Source organism: Sus scrofa, chromosome 2 (genome assembly GCF_054392235.1).
Source record: "Sus scrofa isolate SSC_HxYL_T2T_F1_AM1 chromosome 2, Sscrofa_HxYL_maternal_Yorkshire_Landrace_v2.0, whole genome shotgun sequence".
NCBI lineage: Eukaryota > Metazoa > Chordata > Mammalia > Artiodactyla > Suidae > Sus > Sus scrofa.
The window spans coordinates 32,848,132-32,861,372 of NC_139384.1; the positions used below are offsets into that span (position 1 = coordinate 32,848,132).

At 35.6% G+C, this 13,241-nt stretch overlaps 1 protein-coding gene across 15 annotated transcripts in view; it reads left to right on the forward strand.

The window, feature by feature from the left end:
- The window catches only part of DCDC1 (doublecortin domain containing 1), a 489,423-nt gene that overhangs the window by 338,712 nt on the left and 137,470 nt on the right, over positions 1-13,241 (forward strand). For all 15 annotated transcript variants that reach the window (XR_014837084.1, XM_021085287.2, XM_021085290.2 and 12 more), the window contains one exon: positions 9,964-10,145. Coding sequence is in view for 14 of the 15 variants with exons in the window: in XM_021085287.2 (XP_020940946.2) it covers positions 9,964-10,145 (182 nt within the window). In the remaining variant the exon portion in view is untranslated. The remainder of the gene's footprint in view (positions 1-9,963; positions 10,146-13,241) is intronic.

The window sequence follows — 13,241 nt, forward strand, 5'->3', positions numbered from 1 at the left end:
TTAAAAATTTCCACAAGATATCAACATTTTTGTATGTAGTAAAATTAATTTAGATTTGCTCCTAAGCTTTCTTCTTTCTTCTTTTAAAATCTTCTTTTATCTCAGTCCCTCCAACTGGGGTTACTTTCATTTTGCCTATTATACTCTTCTTTTAGTTACTGGTAGCAAACTTAGTTTCTCCTTGTCTTAGTTTACTTAAAATCTTACTTTTACTTTTACTTTTATTAAGCAAGCTTAGCCTTTTGCCCTCAGCCATGTAAGGCATTTTCACTTAGCAAACTGAAGATATCACTGACTTTTATCTTCTGTTGTTATTGAGGAGTCGTCTGTCATTTTAAATGTTATTCCTTTGTAGGTAATCTGTCTTTTCTCCCTGACTGCCTTTAAAATTTCTTTTCTGGAGTTCCCGTCGTAGCGCAGTGGTTAACGAATCCGACTAGGAACATGAGGTTACGGGTTCCATCCCTGGCCTTGCTCAGTGGGTTAAGGATCCGGCGTTGCCGTGAGCTGTGGTGTAGGTTGCAGACGCGGCTTGGATCCCACATTGCTGTGGCTCTGGTGTAGGCCGGTGGCTACAGCTCCGATTGGACCCCTAGCCTGGGAATCTCCACATGCCGCAGGAGCGGCCCAAGAAATAGCAAAAAAAAAAAAAAAAAAATCTTTTCTTTGGTACTCTTTAGTTTTACTATAATTTATGCAAGAAGGGATTTCTTTTTATTCTTCCTGCTTGAGGTTTTTGAATCTGTGGATTGATGTATTGTATCGTTTCTGGAAAATTATTGCCCATTATCTCAAGTATTATCACTCTTTTATCCCCTCACACTATTCTTTATAGAAAACTGTATTAGGTGTATGGTAGCCCTTCTCATTTTGACCTTCATATCTTATAACCTCTCTTTTATATTTTCATTTCCTTAGCTCTTTATAATGTATTTTTATGTCACATTTTTCTTTCAAATTATGAATTTTCTATTCATATTTATCTAATGTGATTTAAGCTCCAAGTGAGGGTCAGCCTTCATTTTCAATGAAGATTATTTTTTTCTTCCATACAGAGAAGATGTTTGAGATGGTTTGTTTTATTTGCAACCACCTGGGAGGGATTCTCTCTGATTTCCCTTTTCAGTGAAATTTATCCTGTTATGATTCTTGTTTCAGGAGGGAAGAGAGTTTCCTGTTAGACTTCCCACTTTGGCTGGGCCCTGAAATTTGTCTCCTCCATCCTTCCCCTCAAGACCATGGAAGTAGAAGTTTACTTGGTTTGGAAAATTCTCTAAAATCCAGCCTCTGTTTAGCTCTCTGGGTCTCTAGAATGCCTTGTTTTATTGATAGGTCAATTATGTGCTCTAAAAGATTTTCAAAAATATTCTTTCCTGATCTTTTTAGTTGTTTTATCAAATTTTCTGGTCTCAACCAAGATTTTTCTTTCCCTTTATATCACAAGTCACTATGCCTCCTCTGTGATTGAATCAATGAATTTCAGCACTTTTGGGGAAGGACAGATGGAGTCTGAAAACCAAAAAGTTATTGCTTATAACTCCAAAGCCACCCTTATATTTAGATTGTAGTGAAGCAAGAGCCTAGAAAACTGAGAGGTTTTTTTGTTTTTTGTTTTTTTGTTTTTTGAGAGAGAGAGAGAGAGAGAAAGGAGTTCTTCAAAATATTAGAGGCTGTGATTTGGTTTGCCTGAACCAGTGGCTAGATTAATTATGTGTCTGAGACTCTGGGTTTGCAGCATAGTGAGAGCCAACATGGAGCCAAGGGTGGAGGGGTGGCCCAGAGAGACCAATAGGCCCATTATAGGCCAAGAAAAAACTGTGAGCTGTGCTTGCTAATTGTAGACTTTTATTCAGAGCTTCAGGAATGGCAGAGGCTAAAAACCAGAGAGCAGAAAGTATCACTTACTCCCCATCTGGAGGTGAGCATGTGGTAGCAGGTTGCCCAGTGGTCAATGAGGAGAAGAGGCACATCCTTACAGGCTCTGAGGATCAAGGACACAATCCATGTAGAGGCCATGAAACTGTTTTGAGGAAAGGGAAAGGTGGGGTATCAGTTCTGATAAGAAGTTTGAACCTTCCATTTGATTGAATATGTATCCAAAAGTGCAGAACTAAAAACCATACAAAAAAAGCTTTTTCAGATTGGCAGAAACTAGGATACTTCTAATTGGAACACCAAGTTTCTCACCCACCCAATGGGCTGAGGTGGACAGAGACGCCTCATAAGGAAGTGTACTTTCTTATATAGTGAAAGAGAGAAAATTATAGTTATTGTAGACTTCACAGATATTGTGCTTACATTTTTTAACCTCAGTATACAAGTAAAGTAATTCAGTTAATTAATTAATTGAATTAAATAATGAATGGTAATTATATTAAGAAACCTAAGTTAACTATATTCCTTTTAACATTTACGTTTTAAAACAATAACATTTTTGCTATTAGTCTAGAATTTGACAACTAAATGATCTTAGGAATAAAAATGAATTACTTCGCAGTTCTCTGGCCATTCAAACAGAGCAGTAGCTTTTGAGTAAAAAGGTTAAAAGTCACTGTATTCCAAGAAAACTCTGTCCCTGAGTTGTAAGCTGAAGAGAAAGGACTGAGGCACTACATTAGCTAAGATGAGACAAATTGACCATGTATTTCAAAATGGCTCAGCTTAAGCATCCTCTTATTTTTTGAAATGTCAGAGGAGAAGAAAATACTTGCTAAGCAGGGAACAGAGATAGTTCTCATTCAAATAAAATGCACTCTACTTCACTTAAAATCTAGATTCATCTTAAGTGAAGGAATGATATTTTATTGCAATCAGTCCCACTTCCACATAATTGACTTTTTAAGCAAAAAGATCATTTTATCTATGTATAATTAAGCACAATTAATCTTCTCTTGGAAAGACTTTACATATAACTATAATGTAATTAGGAAATGTGACATTCATATTGTGGAATTCAGAACACTTTGATCACTTTAAGCATATATGTTACTTTTATTCCAGATTTAATTTTCCAATTTTATTACTTATCTAACCATTATTTATTATGTATTTAGGCAATGCAGACAGAGCAAGAAAGGGGATAGACATGGTCCCTGCCTTCATGGAGCTTACAATTTAAGAAGTATAGGCTGTGTGTCAAAAAGGAAGGAACCAGAAAAGAAAGAAGGCAGATTCAATGAACAAAGGACAAAGAAGGAAAAGAAAGATGAAACTCACAGAAAAATTTTGGTGTCCCAGAAATCAAAGACATTTGCTGAGTCAATTTATTCAGTCAAATGGTTAGTATGAGGAAAGTTAGCTAGGTTGATTGTCTGAATGGGCCTGAAAATTAAGTCAAATTATTGAATCTAAAAACAAACCGTCTTGAGTTCCCATCATGGTGCAGCAGAAACGAATCCGACTAGGAACCATGAGGTTGCAGGTTCGAGCCCTGGCCTCTCTCAGTGGGTTGGGGATCTGGCGTTGCCATGAGCTGTGGTGTAGGTTGCAGATGTGGCTTGGATCCTACGTTGCTATAGCTGTGGCATAGGCTGGCAGCTATAGCTCCAATTCGACCCCTAGCCTGGGAACCTACATATGCCGCAGGTGCGACCCCAAAAAGCAAAAAAAAATTAAAAAAATAAAAACAAACCATCTAAGAAACATTATCCTTAATGAATTTCAGATTCTCCTGCTAATTCCTTGACCAGAACCTTTCAAGAGAGGATGATGACCCAAGGGAAGATTTCAGGAAATATGTACAATAGGAATTAATTTTGTGTTGACTCAGAGTACATTAATACAAAACTATTCACCTCTTAGTGATGACAGCTGATTTCATGTTTTTCTCTCTGTTAAATATTATCCATTCTAAAAGGTGATTAATGCTATCTTTTACAAACAAATGAGATTTCATGAAATAGTATGTTAATATTTAATTTATTTTTTAAATTTAATTTTCTTAAAATATATATATATATATTTTTTTTGCCTTTTTAGGGCCATACCTGCAGCATATGGAGGCTCCCAGGCTAGGGATCAAATCGGAGCTGTAGCTGCTGGCCTGTGCAACATCTGCAGCCTACACACCAGCTCATGGCAATGCTGATCCTTAACCCACTGAGCAAGACCAGGGATCAAACCAACTTCATGGATACTAGTCAGGTTTGTTACCACTGCGCCACAATGGGAACCCCAGTATTTTAAAAAAATATGTTAAAATTTCCTAAAATCACAAGATTACTGAATTATTTTGTTTTATTTCTTCATTACTAAGTTCGCTGGAATAATTTCTAGAAACTGGGATTATTTTATCACCCCTTATGGGGAAAGTTGTAAATCGAGACTTTGTACTTCTTAACAACTTACTTCTTAAAGTAAGAGGCAACGGATTTTCACATTCAAGGATGAAATCATTGCAAAAAGTGAGTCTAAATAGACTTAAAATTTTTGAGTGAGCCACTGGATAGTCATTTTAATATCTCTAAACTGCTAAAGTATGATATAGCTATTTGGAGGGGCCAGTGTTAAACAAGGCCTGTAAAAAGTACACATTTTATTAATCTGTTGAGATGATGATTAGCCATCAGTATGAAGGGAGGAAAGGGAGCTGTAGGAAGGTCCAATAGAGAAAATTGAAGACTCTTTTAGTTTATTAATAGTAAATAGATGAGGGATGGTCAATGTGACTACGAAATTTAGATCACTAGTTAACTGAACTCTCAAAAGAAACACAGGCTGCCTCTGTTTATGAGAGGGAGATGAGAAAGAAAAAGCAGAATTATCAATGTAAGGGAGCGCCATGGCACATCAAAGGTATCCTGCCCGTGCAGCTGTGCCATGGAATAGTGTGAACACATAGAAAACCAAAAAGAAATGAATGGGAATATTAAAATTCCAATGGAGAATATAGAAGGGGGGGGGGACACAGCACTCCAGTCAGTTTAATTCATGTTTTTGTTGTCCTTCATTATCCTGACACCATGTTTCTCTATGAAAGACAAAGTAAAGGTGCTTTAAACATTAGAACAAAGTTTAAAAGTAGTTTAAAAGAACTGCCAGTGATACCTCACACATTTGGAAAGTTTTCAAGCCCATGAAAATTTTTCATCTCTTTGGATTGAGTTTCTGTGATGTCATGTTTAAAAGAGAAGATTCTTGGGCTTCCTTCATCTAACTGGAAAGCAAAGGAAGCCATCTGAAATCAGCAATGCCACAGTGGTGTTAAAGCCACTGTCTGCAGTGGCTACTACTTGTAATGAAGTGAGTGATAAGTGAAAGGATCTAAAAATAACTAGGAGCTAAGATAGCACATTTGAGATAAGTTCATCAGAGTCATGGCATGCTTAGGATATTGAAAAAAGTCTTAGTTCCACCTCTTAACTCTATGAACTCAGACTAAGTTCTCACTGACTAAGCTCAAGGGAGAATCTTGTTTTTCTTGCCTTCCCCTTTTATGGTTCAGAAATAGGGGATATATTAGCTATTTATACTGACTTCAATATAACTAAATTTTTTAATGAGAACTCTTCTCCTCTGTCTCCTCCACCTATCCAACTTGCTTCATGATAATTTATGTCTAAAACTAGTGCAAATGTTGATTTGCTCTGAGATGCTTGATTTTGTTGTTATGGAAGAGTTACAGATCAATCTTGAACTTACTTCTTGAAGAACTTATATAACTCTACTCTTCCACTACTTCTCTCTTCACCACTCCTCATATTAAGTAACACATTTATACAATAGGGAAGTTTCAAATGAAAATATACAATGTTTGTCACAACCTTTAATATTTCTTCTCAGTAACAATAGTAAGGGAAAGTGACCTCATGCTTCTCCATTCATAATAATAGGCATATCTAAATAAACACTGCCCTTTGCAATTTAAATTCCCTACAGGTAAAAAGTTCTCAATGAAGATCAAGAATATAGTAAAACTCCATTAATTCAAATGTTTTATTTTAAATTGTGATGTTAGCCCTATTGCATACCACTACTATGAACACACTGAGTGAGCAAACAGTTATGCTAAAAATATAAAGGAAAAAAACATTAGACTGAAAAATACTCAGATTTTGAACATATATTTATACTGCTTTTCTCCCAATTAAATACAGTTAATGTTATTTACGCACTTATCTCACAAATTAGAGCGTTGTAATTAGATGTCATTTCAGAAGAAGAGTTAATCATCACAACTTTCAGATATTGTTTTATTTTATTTAAAACACATTTTCTTAAACTATATAATTGTTCAGTGTGATTGCAAGATTCTAACAGGTTTTCAAGGGAGTATAAGTTAGTAAACTATCATTTATTGTACTAGCTTTTAAAAAATGTTCTCCCCTTCCGTAAATTAAAGGCCATGTGTCTTGGTCTGTACTGGTCTCACATGCCAGCATTATCTCCCCACCCCCAGTGTATCTTTATCTTAGTCATGTCAGATGGACACTGACAGGGCACTAGGACCACGTCTGTAGTGATTGCCTGAAGTTTTTAGCTGTTCAGCATGACTTTCCCCCTTTTATTGGGTATTGGTACCCATATTCCCCCTTAGGAAACTTCCTTCACTTCTAGTTGAGGTGGATTACGGTGTCTTTGCTTGGAGTCCTCAGAAAGTGGAGACTGAGGCAAATGGCTTATGAGCTACTACTTTATTAGGAAGCACAGTCCAGGGAACAAGAGTAAGAGACAAACAGAGAAGGAAGAAAAGCCAATATGAGAATGTGCTATTAAGGAGCCATTTAAGCAGTGTGCTTAGAAGAATCTTTCCTGGAGAAGAAAGGGGGAAGAATTTATCCATCAGCTTCTGTCTCTCTTTGGTCAAAGATTTGCCCAAGGTTATACAACTGGAGTAGTAAAGTCAAAGATTCAAATGCAGGATGTCTGGCTCCAGAGCCCTGGCTCTGAACCATTCATGAGGTGTTCTCATGAGTGTTAGTCATTGATAAGAACTAAGGAAAAAATAGAAGCCAGGATAGAAAGCAGGGCAGTTTGGAAATTTTTAATTGACCTGGGATGGTTTCACAGAGGTGATATTTGAGTAGAGACCTGAATATCAATCACATCTCTTAGGGAAAGAGCATGCCAGGAAATACAATGAGATGTTTTGATGGACAATGAGGCAAGTGTGGCAGCTGCAATGTGAGTGAGGTGGAGAGCAGCCAGAGAGAAAAGAGAAGCTGTAGATCTTGTAGGGTCTTGGACCACTGGAAGACCTTTGGCTCTTACTCTGAGATGGGAAACCATTGACAGTTTAGGAGCAGAGAAGTGATATGCTCTGACTACAGTATTAATAGAATCATTAGTATTAGAGCAATAAGAGCCAAAGGGGAAGCAGGAATAAACTGTGAGAAGGCTTTTGCAATCCTTAAGTGAGAGAAACTCGTGTCTTGGACCAGGGTGGTGGTAGTGGAGGTACTGAAGAATAGTTGCGTCCTGGATATATTTTAAAAGTGGAAGCAGGTACTGCAGATGGATTAGGTTGTAAATAAGCTACTAAGTAAATAGTTAGAAAAGGCCCCCTATTGGGACATTTTAAAATATATTTTGACTAACTCACAGGACAATAAAAAAATCATAATGAAAAATTTTAAAGGAAATATTTAGAACTGAAGAAAAATATGTGGGATGCAGATAAAATGTACTTGAAGGAAATTTATAACCCTAAATACTTATATTAAAAGAGAAGAGAGGCTAAAAATTAATAAGTATCCAGCCAGAGAACTTAGGAATATAATAGCAGAATGGATTCAAAGAATTAGAAGGATGGAAGAATTAAATTAGAGGTATATCAATATAAGATGTATAAAACAGAACAACGAAATAAAAAATTCTTTTAAAATATTAATCAGATGTATATACCTGGCCAAATTGATTAATAAAAAAATTAAAGGTAAATAATACTAGCAACAAAAGAAGTATAGATGCTGAGAGATTTAGAAAGTAACAAAAGGGTGTTATATATAAATTTATGCTAATAAATATTACAACTTAAATAAAATGATCAAATTCCTGGACAAAATAAGTCAACAGAAGAGAATCAAGAAGAAATGGAAAGCCTGAAGACTCTAATAATCATAGAAAAAATAGAATCAGTAGTTAAAATCTCCCACAAAGAGAACACTGTTGCTCAATAGTTTTCTTGGCAAATTCTACCAAACATATAAGAAAAAAAATTTCAGAATATTACAAAAGAAGTAACACTTCCCATGCCTTTCATGGGGCTAGGATAAACTTGATACCAAACCTTGAAGAAGATAGTATAAGAAAATTACACATTAATTTCATTTGTGAACATACATGCAAAAATCTTAAAGAAAATATTAGCAAATTAAATCCAGCGATCTAAAAAAAAGATAATACATTATGACCAATTTGGTTTGATCTAAGATTGTAAGATTAGATTAAAATTTTTAAAAAGCAATGTAATCAGTACATAACTGATGAAATGATAATCATATGAGCACATCTCAATAAATGCAGGAAAAACAGTTTTACATGATTCACCATACATTCAAGAAAAATATTTTAGCAAAATGGGATTTACAAGAAATTATTTAACCAGTTACAAAGTATTGATACGCTAAACAGACCTTAAAAGAACTAATTGAGCTGTTCCTTAAATGTATGTGAAATGGCAAAGGGCCAATAAAAACCAATTTCCAAAGAAGAATAACAAGGTAAGGGTACTTGCCCTGCCAAATATCAAGACTTACCAGATATAATCAAAACAGTATGATACTGTACATGGAAAGAGAAATCGACAAGTTGAAAAAACGTAGAACACAGATATAGAACCACACTTACATGAAATTGTCATATATTACAAGATGGTTAATGCAGATTAATGGGAGATTAATTACTGCCAGAATAATTGTTGATGTGGAAGGAAGGGAGGAAAGAAGGAAGGATGGAAAGAGGAAGGAAGGAAGGATGGAAAGAGGGAGGAAAGGAGGAAGGAAGAGAGAAAGATAGACCCTGGACCTTGCCTAACAGCATCTCTGATCATCCCTTCCCTCATTTAATCTCCTTCCACAAATGTCTCTTTCTGTGACTGGCACTACCATTCACCCAGTTGCTCAAGCCACACACCTAGGAGCCATCCTTGCCTCCTTTCACTCCCCAAATATCATGATCTATTAATCCTCATGTCTGATACATACACCGCCCCATCCTTTTACCCCTCCTTTACTGCACTAACTCCTACCAAGACTTCAGACCTATTAGACGGCATTTCTGAGTTATATTCTCCAAAGTGGTCCCATCACACCTTGTACCCTGTTGCTATTACACTTAATTGCCAGATTATTTCTTGTTAAGTTTCTGAGCACCCATAGGAAATTCCTTGAGGAAGAGTATCCTGTTTTGTTCATGGTTTTATTTTCAGTGTCTAGCATTGTGCCTGGAATATAGTAAACAATAAATATTTGCATAATGCATGAATTAATAAATAAATGAATGTACGAATGAATGGATACAAAGTAACCAAATTCTATAATTGAAACATCTGAAATTTAAATTATATCATCTTACTCTGTGTGTTTTGGAGTGTTCCCCAACTATATCCTTCTTTGCCAAACAAATTTAGTTTAAGATAATATTACTTCAGGTTGTAAAACCACTTCTCATACATTCTTCCTTTCACATTTTCATACTGATTAAATATATTTTATATAGAAGCAAAATACATTCCATGTTAATTCAGTTCTATTTTTCTAGAATGATGTTCCTCCAAGAGAGAATAAATCTTTCATGTTATAATACAGCACAGGTTGTACATAGATTTAAAACAATTAATCTCTTTCCTCTTTATTGTTATAAAACATTAATTAGCATTGTCTAGATCATTTTAGATGCCCAGTACATGCTCGATGAATGAATAAAAGCTTAAAGGTATATGCAAGTGTGCTTATTTTTTTATATATCTAGAAGTGATTCTACTTATTTATTTACTACCAATTTTCTTATCATTTCTTTCTGAAGGAGTTTGATTGGCCAATAGAAGGACTGCTTCTTCCAAACAGTCCTCCCATGAAGAAACCCATCTCTAAGACACCGAAGCAATATGTCCCTGTGAGACTCAGAGTTTTGCAGAATGGAGACAAGAACAAAACCAGAGCCCTTACTATAATCAGTCCAGGCAAATCACCTGAGCAGAAAATGCAGTAAGAACAACTTGTTCATATTTCTCATCAAGCACACTTTCCAACTTCTACAGATTTTTGTCTTGATTACAGATGTTTTTCTGGGAGGCTGTGTTTATTTTTTTAAAGGGCTTCTATGTGGATATTTGGGAGTAAAAATAGATACTAAGATTCATTTTGTTTCTATGTTAGGAAGTTAATTTGAACACTGCTGATTTAGGCTGGGCATAGGAGAATATAATGAGTTAGAAATAAGTAGTTCTGGAGTTCCCGTCATGGCGCAGTGGTTAACGAATCCGACTAGGAACCATGAGGTTGCGGGTTTGGTCCCTGCCCTTGCTCAGTGGGTTAACGATCCGGCGTTGCCGTGAGCTGTGGTGTAGGTTGCAGACGCGGTTCGGATCCCGCGTTGCTGTGGCTCTGGCATAGGCTGGAGGCTACAGCTCTGATTTGACCCCTAGCCTGGGAACCTCCATATGCCGCGGGAGCGGCCCAAAAAAGTAGCAAAAAAAAGACAAAAAAAAAAAAAGAAATAAGTAGTTCTGATAAAAAATTTTATGATCAATATCTATTTTGAATTAGCATTATTGTTTGAGTTTATTAATGTATTTTGAAATAACTGAGCTCATAGATTGCTTCTTAAATATAATTTTGTAATTTTTATTTGTTACTTTTTACTTTAAGTAATTAAGTTTTATATACAATTATTTACATTTAGATCTTGGAATATTTAATGAACAAATATAGTTCTCAAAATATAACTTTATATAGTTTATATGCTTGCCTCAGAATAACATTTTAAAAGTTTATCATTCTAGAAAAACATTGATCTGCACTTTGGCTTATGTTATGAGATTGGAATAAAATATTTCCAAATAGCCAATAATTCTCCAACATTGGAGAAAAATCACCTGCTATATTTTCATTATATTTTATGACAAAAGGGATCATATATCAGTGCAAAACTCTGATGTAAAGAATGAGTTAAACACATTGTTTCTCAAATTATTAGCAGTGATATTACCTCTTGACCTTTCTTTTGAGATGTTTAGAATATTTGAGGCTGCTGATAATAGTTTAATATTACTTTCTTCACATTGATTAAATATACTTCATACATCACTGAACAATGAGTAACATTCAGATCTGCTGTCCACTGAACTGCCTGTAAAGATGATAAAGTAAAAAATTAATCTTCAAAGTAAAGTCAACCCTGAAATTGAAATCTTTGACGCATACATTTCATAATTAGCTCATTCTACTAGATGTAAAATGTGAGTGTAATGCCCTTAAAGTAGCATATGACTTTTTTTTTAACATCCAAAGTTAACAAATAATTTCTGTTCCAATTTTTAACTGTCTCAACACTATATACAGATTTGATCTTATCAATTTCTGTTTTTAAATTCATGGTTCAATCAGATAATTCATACATAACTTGAGAGGTTTGTTCATTTGGACAGCTATCTTAGCAAAGAGTATGTGATACTCTCTGCCGTCTATGTTTGTGGAACAATGTGTCCTGGTTAATCAAATATTCATTTTGTTCTCTATATGAATTAATTACTCCCAAATAATTTAAATACACTGGTATATACTTGACATTAAAATTCTTCTCGGAGTTCCCGTCGTGGTGCAGCAGAAATGAATCCGACTAGAAACTATGAGATTGCGGGTTCAATCCCTGGCCTGGCTCAGTGGGTTAAGGATCTGGCATTGCCGTGAGCTGTGATGTAGGTCGCAGATGTGGTGGATCCAGCGTTGCTGTGGCTGTGGCGTAGGCCAGCAGCCGTAGCTCCAATTAGACCCCTAGCCTGGGAACCTCCATATGCCAGTGGGTGCAGCTCTACAAAAAAGACAAAAGACAAAAAATTAAAAAATAAGAAAAATAAAACTCTTCTAAACATAGTTTAATTTTTCTTGGCTGGTTCAGAGAATTTTCTACAAGATCATCAATAGCATTTTCTGCCCATCTCCCCTGGAGGATTATGTCAGTACTGGTAACAGAAGATTTAAATAGGAAGTGTTTTGGCTAAGATTACAAGATGTTTGGGTTGCCTGGCTCTAGTGGGCCCTGTTCATGTTGTATTCTATGTGAATAGAATCCCAGAGTTGTACAAGGTGGAAGTCCTACTGTGCTGCTTTTAATATATGTATACTAGGTATCTCTCTTCCAGAAGAAATAAATGCTAGTGACCTGTAGAGGTACAGTATTTGCATTAATTTAAAACCTATTTATAAGAAAGAAAGAGGGTTGGACTGTTTACTGTCTTTACAAGCAAAATCAGTCTAGAGTGATGAAACATAGATTCCCTTTAATCAAATCCTGATAGTAGCATGCTCTCCTTTAATTATTTAACAATTCAGTCTAGGCAGTTTTGAGGGGACTGTTGCTGGTGGTGGTTCCTCCATCTACAAAGTGAAAGGAAGATCAAATAGCATTTGATCATTATCGAGTTGATCATGATATCTTTAGAGTACAAGATCTTGCCCATTATTGCTTGATAATGGCTGTCAAATCCATATAAATTAAGACCATTGTGATTTCTTATATTTCAGGTGAATTTCATTTCTCAGAACCTTAAGTTAAACAAAATTTTATAAGTGATATTTTAAGGAATTGTAAGAGGAAAGGCTTGATATGGAGCTATAAAGTAAACTGTATATGTTAGATAATTTCAGCATATACTACAGATATTATTTATTATTAATTTATGATCCCTGGAGTCACTGAAGCTCCTTAAAACAGTTTTTAGGACCCCTTATGACTTGTCTTTGCTTATTTCTCTAGCTCTTTATCAATAACCACCCCCCCTCCAGTTCCACTCTTAAACCCCCTCCACTCCCAACACTTCCCATATGCTTTATTAATAGAGGTCATTTGAGAAAGATTATGAACTTTATTTCTGTTGCTGGCTCTGACCTTGACATCCCCATTCCCACCCACAGTTACTGGTATCTTCTCCGTATGCCATTGCTCTGATCTCCATGTGCTTTTCACTAGGATAGCTTCCACCATTATCTCTGCTGTGATTATCTGCTTATGTCTCCATCTGTGAGACAGAGAACAGGGATGTGTTATCTATCCATATATGTGCTGTCTGCCATGGTATGGTC